This window comes from Chelonoidis abingdonii, chromosome 19, assembly GCF_003597395.2.
Source record: "Chelonoidis abingdonii isolate Lonesome George chromosome 19, CheloAbing_2.0, whole genome shotgun sequence".
In the NCBI taxonomy this organism is placed as follows: Eukaryota; Metazoa; Chordata; order Testudines; family Testudinidae; genus Chelonoidis; species Chelonoidis abingdonii.
The window spans coordinates 24,619,888-24,633,882 of NC_133787.1; the positions used below are offsets into that span (position 1 = coordinate 24,619,888).

At 35.9% G+C, this 13,995-nt stretch overlaps 1 protein-coding gene across 2 annotated transcripts in view; it reads right to left on the reverse strand.

Annotated features, from left to right (window-relative positions):
- Positions 1–13,995, reverse strand: part of LOC116816978 (transcription initiation factor TFIID subunit 4-like) — a 213,288-nt gene that overhangs the window by 158,092 nt on the left and 41,201 nt on the right. For both annotated transcript variants that reach the window (XM_075073847.1, XM_075073846.1), the window contains one exon: positions 9,434–9,548. In XM_075073847.1, coding sequence (XP_074929948.1) covers positions 9,434–9,548 — 115 coding nt within the window. The remainder of the gene's footprint in view (positions 1–9,433; positions 9,549–13,995) is intronic.

The following is a 13,995-nucleotide window of genomic DNA, read 5'->3' on the forward strand; positions in this document are numbered from 1 at the left end:
GAGATACCCTAATAACTGAAAAAATCCCATTTACCCTCAAAACAGATATGGCCTGAGTAACAGCAGAGTAATGTTCCAAAAACTCTATGCTCCGGCAGTGTTCTTTAACCCTGCTCTGGTGGACACACTTTACCATTCACACTTGATCTTTGTCTTCTCTTCTGAAACAGTCAAATATAAAGGGTGAGAGGACTGATGTGCACACTTTCCCACCGAGAAATGAACTGAAACTAGCAGCTCATTTCTTTGCCACTGGACTGCAGTTCAGTCTTTGGCCAGGAATCCACCATCAGACTATATTTGTCTCACTGAACTGCATAACACGGCAGGTTATGTGATGGCAACACATACAACAGAATTGCCTTCTGAGTGTATGTGATTCCATTTGGCTTGATGCCCAGTGCACAAGCAGGGGGATAATGAAGTAAGATGTGCATGGGTGGGGGCTGACACCAGAGTGCACAGATCAAGGGGATCCATCACCCTGCTGGCCATACAGCAAAATCATCCATGGCCCTGAAGAAAGGCTATGATCTCTGCTGCTGAAATGAAGCCCACTGGAGCACTCCATATCTTATAATGCTTATCAATCTATTGCCGCTGGTGAAAATAGCACAGGCAAAGGACAAGATTATTTTTTTCCTCGGGAGGGACAAGACTGTGGATGTGGAATCTTTTTGTGAGATGGTGCTGATCAGGATTTGAGGAAAGTGAGTCAAGGGCAAAAGCACAAAAAGAAATCTCCATACACTATCTGAGTAAAGGGTAGAGAACTTTATTCACTTATGAGACAGGTTTAAATTCCTAAATCACAGTCTAACAGTAACACTGGCTTTAAAATGGCAATGTAACTGGAAATTTATGTATAATGTCAGTATTACTGTCTATGCCTGTGATCCATGAGAAAATTATTAACCCAAAACATCAATATAAATAGTTGGGGGAAAAGATAACCCTATTTGCTGTAAAAATTTAAAAGTACAAAGTGTATATATTATACAAAGGGATCATTACCATAACTGATTACTTCTTGCACTAACATTCAACAATTATGTAAATATGCATAAATGGAACTCATATATACATTTGGACAAAACAGTTCTATCAAAGTCAATTTGAATCATGAACAAGTGACAATTTTTACAACCAGATCACAGACCCAACCAAGTACAGTATTACTCATCACTATTTCAGTGCTGAACTGTTTTCTCTTTACTAATTATCACGGTGATCCGTGCCCCCCACCCCCAGCCTACCAAAAAAAAAAAAAAAAAGCAAATCTCCTTAGATACAGTTATTGTAAAGCTACAAAAAAGAGGGATGAGTCATTATTTTCTGTTTGTAAAAAACAATGTGGTCCTACCACACCAATTTAAAAATAAATTCTTATTGCTCTTTCTAATGCCACCAGGAGTCACTGTACTGCTGAAAACATTCACTGCCTTAAACCCTCTCTGTCAAGTTGCAGGGATGATGTATAAACATCACAAAAAAGTAGAATGCTAAGTTTACATTAAAAAGTTTATCCTTGATATTTATATTTAATCTTCTACAGATGCACTCAACTCCTTCCCCTTCTTCTGCATGATACTTTTGCCACCTAATATTTTTTTAAAAGTATATAAATTCTGAATAAAAGATTAGAGTCCATACATTATAAACAAAATAAAATAGGCAGCAATTAGTGGCAATAAACTATTTTTTTTCTGGAGGGGTTCCAATATTATCAAGATATTATCAAGAGCATTTCAGAAGCACTAATAGTTTAATACATCAGGAGAACCTGTGGATAGAATAATTTTCTTGCATCTCACTATAGAATGGAGGGTAGAGTGGTTTTGGATACTGTAAGAAGAAATGACAAAAAACTTGCAAACCTTGCTTCTCAACTGTTTCCATAAAAGTCAACTTTTCACTCCAAATCATCAGGTTTTCAGTACTAATTCTATGGAACAAAGATGCCATCCAGTGGTAGGTTAGATTGATAGTTACTATCTATTCCCCATTAGGTACCTTTGCACATCACACTGTGCTCTAAAGGTACAACATAGCATAGTAGCTGATGATTCGCACTTTTGTTGTATTGTACAGCTCTTAGGGTATTGGAAGCAGCCTCACAACGTTGTATGTGTTATTTATTAGTGTAGGACTGGTTTTTCCCCTCAAGCTCATAACGTTGTCTACATCTTAACAAAGAGATGGTCTCATGGACCATTTTCCCTCCCACATGCAATCACACAAACCACCTTTCCTCCATTCATGTAGGAAACACTGGGGCAATTACAGCATTGCTTACATGAAAAAATGAAATTAAGAAGGAAAGTAATATATATATGTAGTTGTCAATGTAATTTTAATGATTATGTGGAAACAGAGAGGAGAGCCAGTGTCATATAGCCAGCCTCTTTGTGCATGATATAGTCTTTAAATACGTTATCACATACACTTTTTCTCATACTTATCAGCAGGATTTGAACCCAAAACCTTCAGGTACATAGCACACACCTATTCCACTTGAACTGTGTGGAATATATGCTGGTGGGAATAGGCTATAGTGTTACTCTCCATATGGACTAACTTGTAGTAGTGGACATGCCACATACTTTGCCAGTGGGTTACACATCTATTTTGGAGAAAGTGCCAAAATATTGGTATTAGAACTGGAGTTACGACACATATTTACAACTTTCTATTTTGGAACATGAAATAAATTGTACATGTATCTAGCTTAAAATAGCTCTTTGGAAAAGCAGAGAATCTGGAAGCCCTACATCAAAAGTTTTAAGTAATGTACAATTTTGAGTGTAAAATCATTGACGGCATCCATTTTAACTATCTGAACATGACAAGACGCTTTGCACTTTTGCAGCAGAATACTGATAGGTCCTAAGACACTGATTCAATCACTTGACTATGCCAATATGCCACCACACCCCCCAATTTGGAGTGTCTTATTTCAATTATAAAATTGATCTTTTACTTCTAAAATATTAAATTAGAGAGAGTAAACAGAGCTTTGTTTTTACATATATTTTCTCTCCATATTATTTTAAATATTAAAAGATTTGTGACAATGTTGGAGGCCAACGCCTTTAGTTGGGGAAGGATTCAGATGTTGTGTCTTTGGCCATTCCAACGTAAGTCTAAACTAGCTTTTGATGAAGTCTACTTGTGAACGTGCAACTATTAACACTGACTTTCTTATTTTAAAGGTTCATGGACCAATGGCAGTACACCACTGGTGTTGGCCTCCAACATTAAAAGTGAGCTCAGAGTTTCAGGGGAATCTTATTCTCGCTTTATAGGCATAGGTTCCACAATACATTACTCTGGTAGCACCAGGAGTGGTGTGGATGAGGTTCAGAGGTCATATACAGCCAGCTCTGAAATATAGCTCAGAACAATATGGGGCCTTTGGAAAAGGGAGGTGAACCTAGATAACCGCTAAACCTATCCATCCCATCTCAAATAAAACAAATCTACATTGGCAGTGTTCCCCATAGTCAGTCACAGTCTTTGTTTTAAATCTAGCAGGTCTGTCTTCTATAATGCATGAGATCAGCCAGATGATGGCTTTTAATCACACTTCACTCGGGGCTGGATCACTGATCACCCTATTACAGTCCCAGTCCCTTAACATTCCTTTTTTTATTATTAAACGTACATGAGGTGGATGGGAACAGGAGTAAATCTGGAAACGGAAAGGAGAGCTAAAAAACAAAAAAAATCTATGACCCACATACTTCTGTGCAGTTCAAAAAACTGTAAAATAACTGTCTGTGGAAAAAATAGAAATTTAAAATTCACCTAAAAGGCTAATGTGCGACCACAATCATCATCGGCAAATAAGATTTTTTTAATCATCGTCCTATAATTTTAAATCAGAATGATTTCAGGTTTTCAAGATTCAAGTTTCAAGATTTAATTTACAGAGAAACAGGATGCACTGAACTTGTTTTAACTAGATTACATGGTTTTCAGAGAAGACTCAGAAAAGTTTTCCGAATTCTGCCATGAAATGTAATCACTTCACGTTTGAAACGGACAAAACTACCAAAGTTATCTAAAAACTGAGATAGAAACCAAAAAAAGTTTGTGCAAAAACATTAATGGTCAGATTTATGAATACTTTACAAACTTCTTGTAGAATCTTAATCCTCAATTAGTCCTGTTGTACTCAGTGGAACTATTTGTGAGTAAAGTTACCATAATCCTGCTTTAAATTATTTTACATAAAGGAGAAAAGCAGGGTATACAACACCAATATCTCAAAATGTCTGAAACAGTGAAGAACATTTTGTAGAGATTAGGGCTGTCGATTAATCGCAGTTAACTCATGCGATTAACTAAAATAAACTAATTGTGCTGTTAAACAATAATAGAATACCATTTATTTAAATATTTTTGGATGTCTTCTACATTTTCAAATATATTGGTTTCAATTACGACACAGAATACGAAGTGTACAGTGCTCACTTCATATTTATTTTCTATTACAAATACTTGCACTGTAAAAAAAACAAACAGTATTTTTCAACTCACCTAATAACAAATATTGTAGTGCAATCTTCTTAATACAAAAGTGCAACTTACAAATGCAGAATTATGTACAAAAATATAACTTCGTTCGAAAGTAAAACAATGTAAAACTTTAAGGCCTACAAGTCCATTCAGTCCACAAGTCCACCTATTTCTTGTTCAGCCAATTGCTCAAACAAGTTTTTTTTTTATATTTTCAGGAGACAATGCTGCCCGCTTCTTGTTTATAATGTCACCTGAAAGTGAGAACAGGTGTTTGCATGGCACTGTTGTAGCCAGCATCGCAAGGTATTTATGTGCCAGATACATTAAAGATTCATATGTCTCTTCATGCGTCAACCACCATTCCAGAGGAAACGAATCCATGCTGATGACAGATTCTGTTCGACAACTATCCAAAGCAGTGCGGACTGACGGATGTTCATTTTCATCATCTGAGTCAGATGCCACCAACAGAAGGCTGATTTTCTTTTTTGGTGGTTTGGGTTCTGTAGTTTCTGTATCAGAGTGTTGATCTTTTAAGACTTCTGAAAGCATGCTCCACATGTCGTTCCTCTCAGATTTTGGACAGCACTTCAGATTTTTAAACCATGGTTCGAGTGCTCTAGCTATCTTTAGAAATCTGATATTGGAATCTTCTTTGTGTTTTGTCAAATCTGCAGTGAAAGTATTCTTAAATCAAACAATATATGCTGGGTCGTCATCCGAGACTACATAACACAAAATATATTACAGAATGCGGATTAAACCATGAAGCAGGAGACATACTGTTCTCATCCAAAGAGTTCAGTGAGAAATTTAACGCTTTTTTTTTTTAACAAGCATCATCAGCATGGAAGCATGTCCTCTGTAGTAGTGGTCGAAGCATGAAGAGGCATATCAATGTTTAGCATAGCTGGCACGTAAATACCTTGCAATGCCAGCTACAAACGTACCATGCTAATGCCTCTTCTCACTTTCAGGTAACAATGTAAATAAGAAGCAGTCAGCTTTATCTCCCGTAAATGTAAACACACTTGTTTCTCTCAGCAATTGTCTGAACAAGGAGTAGGACTGAGTGAACATGTTGGCTCTAAAGTTTTACATTGTTTTGTTATGGAGTGCAGTTATGTAACAACAACAAAAATCTACATTTGTAAATTGCACTTTCATGATAAAGAGATTGCACTACAGTACTTGTATGAGGTGAACTGAAAAATACTATTTCTTTTGTTTGTCATTTTTACAGTGCAAATATTCGAAATCAAAAGTAATATAAAATGAGCACTGTACACTTTGTATTCTGTGATGTAACTGAAATCAATATATTTGAAAACGTAGAAAAACATCCAAAATATTTAATAAATTTTAATTGGTATTCTATTGCTTAACTGTGCAAGTAATCACAATTTTTTAACTTGATTAATTTTTTTGAATTAATCGTGTGAGTTAACTGCGATTGACAGCCCTAATTTAATTACAATATATCTATCCAATCAAGCGTTACTCTTTCCACTCAGACCTGTCCCTCAAATAATTATTTACAACATAATTCATGATAGCTTGGATATAGACAATGAATTCATCTGATCTGAAAACTGGATAAGGAACCATAGTCAATGAACAAACAGACACATGTCAAGTTGTGATGGGGCGAGGAGTAGTGTGCCACAGAAGTCAATGTTAAGTAGAGTCTTAATACACTTATTCTCACAAATACTTGGTTAACTTAGATTTGATATTGCTCTGGAATATTTCTTCACACCACAAACACCTAAGAGCCAGTAAAACAAAGTAAAGGCATACATTCAGGCCCACCCTGCCATTATGATACTCAACCATCCAAAAACGCTAATACTCTGTCTAACACACTAACTTTCAATTCAACAACATCATTCCTCCCAACATACACAAAGAAGTGAAAAAAAATCAGATTTTCAGAAAATTAATTCTGTACTCAAAGAGTAAGTGCTGTAAATTTGGGGAGGTTACACTATATTATTCACTATGCTTATGCAAACAAAAAACAATGTAAACCATGCTCAATGTGCAAAGGTAAATGCAGTCTCAACTATGGAGTCACTATTGCATCTCTAAACACTTGTCATTAGAGTTAGCCATTTATCATCTCAATTTATAAATCCAACTATCAAAGAATTTAATATATACTTCCCAAGATTGTTGTATTGGCAGATTAGCATAGCACAGAGGTTCTCAAACTTTTGTACTGGTGCCCCTTTCACATAGCAAGCCTCTGAGTGAGACCCCCGCTTATAAATTAAAAACACTTTTTAATATATTTAACACCATTATAAATGCTGGAGGCAAAGCGGTGTTTGGGGTGAAGGCTGACAGCTCACGACTCCTCCATGTAATAACCTCATGACCCCCTGAGAGGTCCAGACACCCAGTTTGAGAACCCCGGTAGCATATTAGATCACAATGGTGAGGCCCCTTGTGGATTTCAAGGAGACTTCTGTTTGTCTCTCCTCCCTGATTGTGGAAAGCAATACTTGGGAAATACTATTATATTTTTGGTATTATAGTAGTGCCCGAAGGCCCCTAAACAAGATTGGCGCCTGCCTATGGCAGTAATGTTCATCTTTAGGTATCATCACAGGTAACAAAACCATACACATGAATGGGGTACTTCACATTTTTCCCTGACAAATTTTAGCCAGGATGAGTTTTTACCCCAAGATAAAACAATATATGAAGTTATGTGGGTTTTATTTTGGGGAGGTTAGGGGATTGACAACTGGGTTTATGAAGGGAAACTAGCTTCCATCTTAACTACAGAGCACTAACCATCACTCTACAATGCACCGTGAATGTAACTTTTACCATACTAATTATTGTCAATATTGAAGGCTAAGCTACCATTTGTGAAACCCTCAGTTCATGTGTGTCTCGCATGTATAAATCCTTCGCACTCACTTCAGTAAATAACATTTTATATTGGAAAAAATAGTTCAGCAAGGTATGATAGACTTAGTGTTTACATGATTGAAAGAAAATGTCTAGAAAAATAAAGTTCACATGTCTATTACTAGTGACCAACCCTTTGCCCATGAGACTAAAATACTAAAGTAAGTTATTTTAAAGAAAGAGTATGAAATAATGAAACAAATATGCAATAATAAAGCACCGAGAGTAAAATGAATTTATACATAACACAACTATTTTTCAAAATTTTTGCTCTGCTCAGATGCCAGTTTGCCTTCTGGCTACAAACACATTCTTCACACACGCTGGGAATGTTGAGGAAAACTAGTCAGCATTCAGAGGATTAATACAGATTTCCAGCTCTATGCCTTTAGGCTTAATAGTCAGACATCTATTTGTCCTCAGGAGAGGTTAGGGGTTGAAATGCAAATATGCAAACAGAATTCTTTGTTAAGACATCAAGAAAAAACTCGATCTCTACTACTGTTTAATAAATCCTTGCAATTTTGTGGATTTATTTAAATTCAGCATTGTGTCTTACTATTTTAAACAAGAAAACAATGCAAGAAAATAAACACATTCATTCTGACTAAAATGTATTCTCTAGAGGAAAAATGACATACACTCTTGACAGCTTATTTACCAAACTCACTAAAGATTTATTGATTTATCAATCAGTGCCTTGAGCATTTGCTTCTCCCCTAAGGAAAATTAACAATTCCAACTAACCTAATATATTCCACGTATAAACTAAGTGAATGAAAGAATCAATCCTGGCACAATTTACAACATCCAGTAAAAAAAAAAAAATGCTGTCACTTTTGGTGTATGTAAAATTGAAAGCCATGCTAATGAAGAATAAATGCCTATGTTGCTTACTAATACAAAAAATATTTATTAAGACAGTACAATTGAACCCAACATACATTTTAAATCATTTAAATACACAGTGAGAGGCAAGTGCATTGGAAAATAAAAAATTGAATGATTTTGCTTCTACATTAATACTAAGTACTACTGCTATTAGTTGCAATGCTGACATGCCTCAGAGCAGAGATATTTCACAACGTCCCACGAATTCTCTTTAACTCTACCTGTAAAAGTCTAAGCTTGTCAATTAATTACTGGTTTCTGAGGTCAGATCAAAGTAAGTATCCTAAAGGAAGAATGTGACAATCTAAGAATACTTTCCCATTTTAGCAAATAAATAGGAAAAAAGGGCAACATTTTAAAAGGAATTAAAATGCACTTACATTAAACAAAATTAAAATGAAGGTGGGAGGGAGATAAACACAGCAAATATAACATTAGCTTTCCACTACAAGTATTAAAAATGTTCAAAGTATATAATGTACAATAATATTTATAGAAGTTTGAAGGGTATTCACAACAACAGGCATAGCAGCTCAGTAAACCCTGCTACTGGGCTGAACTACTGCAGCTCCTGACCACTACAGGAACTCAAAGAATGCCCCAAGTTGTGCCACGCAAACAAATCACATCAACAGCAAATAAGGCAATGAAGTTTCTCTCATCAGTTCAAAAGAACAGAGTTTTCCCTAGGCTTCATACCTGCAGCTGGTCTGCACAAGCCTATCCACATACAGTATGTCCTGCTGTCACAGTTAGGATCATCTCAACAAGGTATATCTCATATGAGTGTTAAAATCTGATTAATAAAAATAATAGTATTGCACACTTACGAAAACCTCATCTACATAGCTTCCTCTACTTAAAAAAAAAAATCATTCACAAAAGTGATTTGTAAGGTTTATTAAATAATTTAAAAAATCTGCATTGGGGGGAAAAATCTAGCATCTTTCCTTTTTTAAAAAGAAGTTGAACTAAATAAGCAGATTGCCATCCAATCAAAGTGCATGGGAAATCTAGGAATTATTATAAAATACTGCCCTCTGGTGTTAAACCCTTTCTAAATTGTGTGTGTGATGAAGGGGGTTGTTGTTTTTACCTGAAAGATCCACCTCCAGGGTCATTCAACTTGTTTTTCTGATTTGCAGAGACCTGAACACCAAAGCCCCCAGGACTTTGGCTGGCTTGTATTGTTGGTGCCTTCCCTACTGTGCCTGAAAAACACCAAGCAATGTTATTATGAGCTGTCTTAGACAATTTACATCAAAGAACCTTCTGTCCAGGAACTAAATTTAACTGTCTCTAAATTGCAAACAAAAGCAAGCTGTTATTTTTAAAGGTTCCATTACTGAAGGAGAGAGAAAAATTTAAAAAATAAAGATGAATATTAATTTTTTTTCAACATTTACTTGTGAAAAAATTAAAGATTCTAACACTGCAAACTATTATTCATACCTGGCTAATTAATATATTAAATATATATATTAATATAATTAATGGCAATAAATATGTTTGCAACTACCAGTAAACTACTCTTCTACATAATCTGCACAGAATAAGCAAACAGGAACTGAAATAATTTATTTTAAAGGATAAGCGAGAGGTATCATCTAAGAGTTTTGGTAAAAATCATGTTTAAAGATATTCAATAATACTGTAGTATTTTGTCTTTGAAAGGTAAAATATATTTTCTTTTCCTATATAATGGTTCACTTTGTTTATTTAACTCTGAAAATGTGTGGCTGTTCATTGTAACAATCTGAGTTACTGTTTTACACAGTACATAAAAATATGTAAAATTTGAAATAAAATCCTATTTAAAGTCCTACACTTTTCTCATTTAAAAAATATTTTGTAAGCAGTTCACTTCTGCATCTATACTATGAAAAAATATTTCAAATATATAGTTATATCAATCAAAGTAAAGATTTTCAAACAGGCCTAGCTGCACTCAGTTCCCCATTGAAAGGCAATAGGAATTGGTCATCTAATTCCCATCAGTGTTTTAGAAAATTCCAGCCAAAACATATAACAATTTTCTGTTACTAATTAGCAATAAAAATTACCACAAAGCAACAGAGCTCTGGATGATCAATGCAAGGAAACATTATACCAGGGCTTGAATTAAAAAGTTTTGATCAAGCGGAATTTTTACATTTTTAGCTTACTGCTTATATACTTTATTAGTCACATCTACTCAGGCTATAGGTAGTCTGATTCTCTTTATCATTCTTCAGTGCAAGCCCTTTTTAGGCATGTATAAGATATTAAAAATTAAGGTCTTCTGAATTGATAAATTTTTTCCTTTTTTATGCTTACAAATCTCAATTACTATTAATGAGTTACATTCACATGTAAAGAAGACCTTGAGACACCTTCAAAATTATCTGAAAGACCTTCTTCCAGTAGTCTTATGACTCATTTATTATCTGCAAGTGGGCATGCTTTCATGAACCTTTGTGATTTATATTATTTTTTTTGTTTCATAAGCCCTAAAAACTAAAGCATGATTAGCTGAACTAATAAATTATTTAACAACATATGCTTTTCTGTAACAAAAGGGTTTGCCTTGACTGAGGACACCATTTTTTTTTTTAATTCTAAGATCTTTGTTCAACTTCAGTCTGAGCTCTCAAGACAAAATTTATTTGACAGTTTTTGTTCAATCCCTCAGTCTATTGTGTATTACAGAAACCTCTGTATGAAGCCTCAATCTTGGAAAATCCACAGTAAGATTTAGACTATCAGTTTCTAGACCCAGAGAATGAACATGTACCGTGACGTATTGAAGATCCATGAGATGACACAAATAGCATCAATCCTTTAGCTGGTCAACTCATGTATCTATTTCAAGTAAACTAATTAGAATATTTTTTATTGAGTGAACTGGAAAGCATGGGATAATGAATGAAATAGAAGAAAAATTAACATAGGTCAGCATGAGCTATTTCTGTTTAGGAGACTTAAAGGGGCATTAATAATAAAAACGCTGCAATGGCTCTGGCAAGGTGTAACAGATTTAGTGTATAGTGTTAAAAATAAAGTAATGAAATAGTAGTAATGTTCATCCAGAATTAATTAGCATCAATAGTTTGATTTTTCTATGGATGCTAAACTTTGATCCAACAATATTACAGAAAGTACAGCAATGCAGTAGTCAATCCTTTAGTTTCCTGAAAGCAATCTAAACATATATAAACTGTCATATCTAAACTGTATATAGAGAATTAAAATTCCACTTGCCTTCGCCCTATGAATAGGAATTTTCTCAACTGGATCTGACAGGATGTAATTAAGTATGAGGTTTTAAATCTGGGATGATGTATACCTCCTTTTCTATATTTAACAGCTACTGTATGTATGTAAGCAACAATTTCCTAGGTTGCATACTTTGTTGTTGCAAGCCCCAAAGCAAAGATAGAAACCTTGATAATGATCTCTTTGTTTATTAAGGCAGTCCAACACAATTTGCAATAACTTTTGTAAATTAAAATCAGCTGTTGGACTGGATACCTCAAGAGACTGATAATGATATACTGAGTCTTTCACCATTAGGTCACAGGTTTAAGAATAGGCAGCAGGGTCTGGAGGAATGAGCCTGAGATTAGTTGTCAGTAGGTGCCTAGTTCTAATCCTGGCTCTGCCAATGATTCACTGTGTGGCCTTTGCCAAGCTACTTTACACCCCACTAGCTCAGTTTCCCCAGCTGCATGGCCTGGTTTACACTGTTTTTGTACTGGTGTACAAAAACAGTGTAAACGGTGTAATCTTTATATAACTATAAAGATACCTGACAGTCTGCCTGTACTGAAAAGTTGTACTGCTTTAATTATACCAGTAAAGTTAAAGCAGCACAACCTCCTTATTCCAGGATAAAGGTTCTCTGTCCTGCTATACCTATTCCTGTATGGAGAGGGGAAAGCGCTATACTGTGTAAGACACAAGCATAACTGTGTTCTCATTAGGGGGTTGTACTGTTTAACTATACTGAGATAGTTAAAGCAGTATAACTTGCATGCAGACAAGCCTGTAAACAGAGATAACAATACTCATCTCACTTAGGGGAATTTTAAGAATTAATGTTTCTAAATGCTTTGTTTCTAAATGCTTTGAATGGGTAAATCTTTATATAAATGCTAAAAATTATGCTAAGAATCTTTAGGCAAGATTGTGAATACCATCTGTTACCACCTCATGGCCAATCAATGGGCTACATGAAATAAATGTGCTTTTTAGCCATAGTTTAACAGAGAGATGTCCACATCATGCAAACTTCCATCACCATTAGCACCACTGTTGGCATTCTCAGCACAGAGACCAAGCACTGAATGGGCACAGGAATCAAGTTAACCTTCTTACATTAAGGTACACCAATCAGGATTCCGAGTGTGAAAGCTTGCACTCTCATTACATAGTAAATAATTTTTGTGTTAATAAAATTAGGATCTTAGGCCTGGTCTACACTGGGGGGGGGGTTCAATCTAAGACACGCAACTTCAGCTATGAGAATAGCATACCTGAAGTCGACGCACCTTAGATCGACTTACCTCCCGTCCTCATGGCATGGGATTGATAGCCGCAGCTCCCCTGTCGACTCTGCTTCCACCTCTTGCCCTGGTGGAGTTCCGGAGTCGACGGGGAGTGCATTCGGGGATCGATTTATCGCGTCTAGATGAGAGGTGATAAATCGATCCCTGATAGATCATTACCCACTGATCCGGCGAGTAGTGTGAACATTCTCTTAGTGTCAGTGTTGTCAATCCAATACTTCTTTTAAGAAGTAAACTCACTTCAACCCTGACTGGAGACAGCAGTCCCAAGCATGCAAAGATAGATCAGTCTCCAAGTCCAGGCAACCCTTGGCCTCTCTGAAGTGAATGGCCAGTCAGAGTGTCAAATGGTGCTAATCGTAATGGCGGGTTTAGGATGTATATACTTGCCCATGGGCAACAGGAGAGACCAAATTACTCATCATATAGACAATAATGACTTTAGACATTCCCAATCTCAACTGGATTCAGACTGAAGACCTTAAGATGACAAGCTGTGGATACCATTACAAATACTCGGTTATCTAACTACCTGCATCCAAAAAGATACTTGACAACTGTAAAGAGAAACAAGGTTAAAGATGGCAAGTAATAAAGGGGTGCTGGGAAATACACACAAGAACCTCTAGGGAGAATAAGGAGGAGAGAATAAGCCAGTCCATTAATCTTCTTTGCACAGCTGTATGAAACATCCTGGTTCCATATCTAGCCTCTTGCACCCCAGACTGTCAGTGGCTAGGCATGCTGCATTCAGCACTCAGTCTCTGGCAACACAAAAAGTGACTGTGGCAGCAGATGAAAGACGTTTAGCTGAAAAGTTTCTCAAAGGTCCTACCTGGTCCTCTGCAGCTAGAAAGACAGTAGCTACAATGTGTGGCCTCAAGGGTGAGAGATAAAGCAGGGAGATTAAACCAAAGCATTCTTATGGCTGCATCAGAAAAGTAAAGAAAGCCTTTCCCACATCAGGGGAAAAGGTCATACAATAAAACATTAAAAGCCAAACCCCTCACTTCATTCGAAATTGCTAAGTGCAACCTGGGCAATTTAGGATGTAGCCTTAAATTAGTAGTTATAGAACAGTTAGCTATATCAGTCAGAAAAATATGTCAAA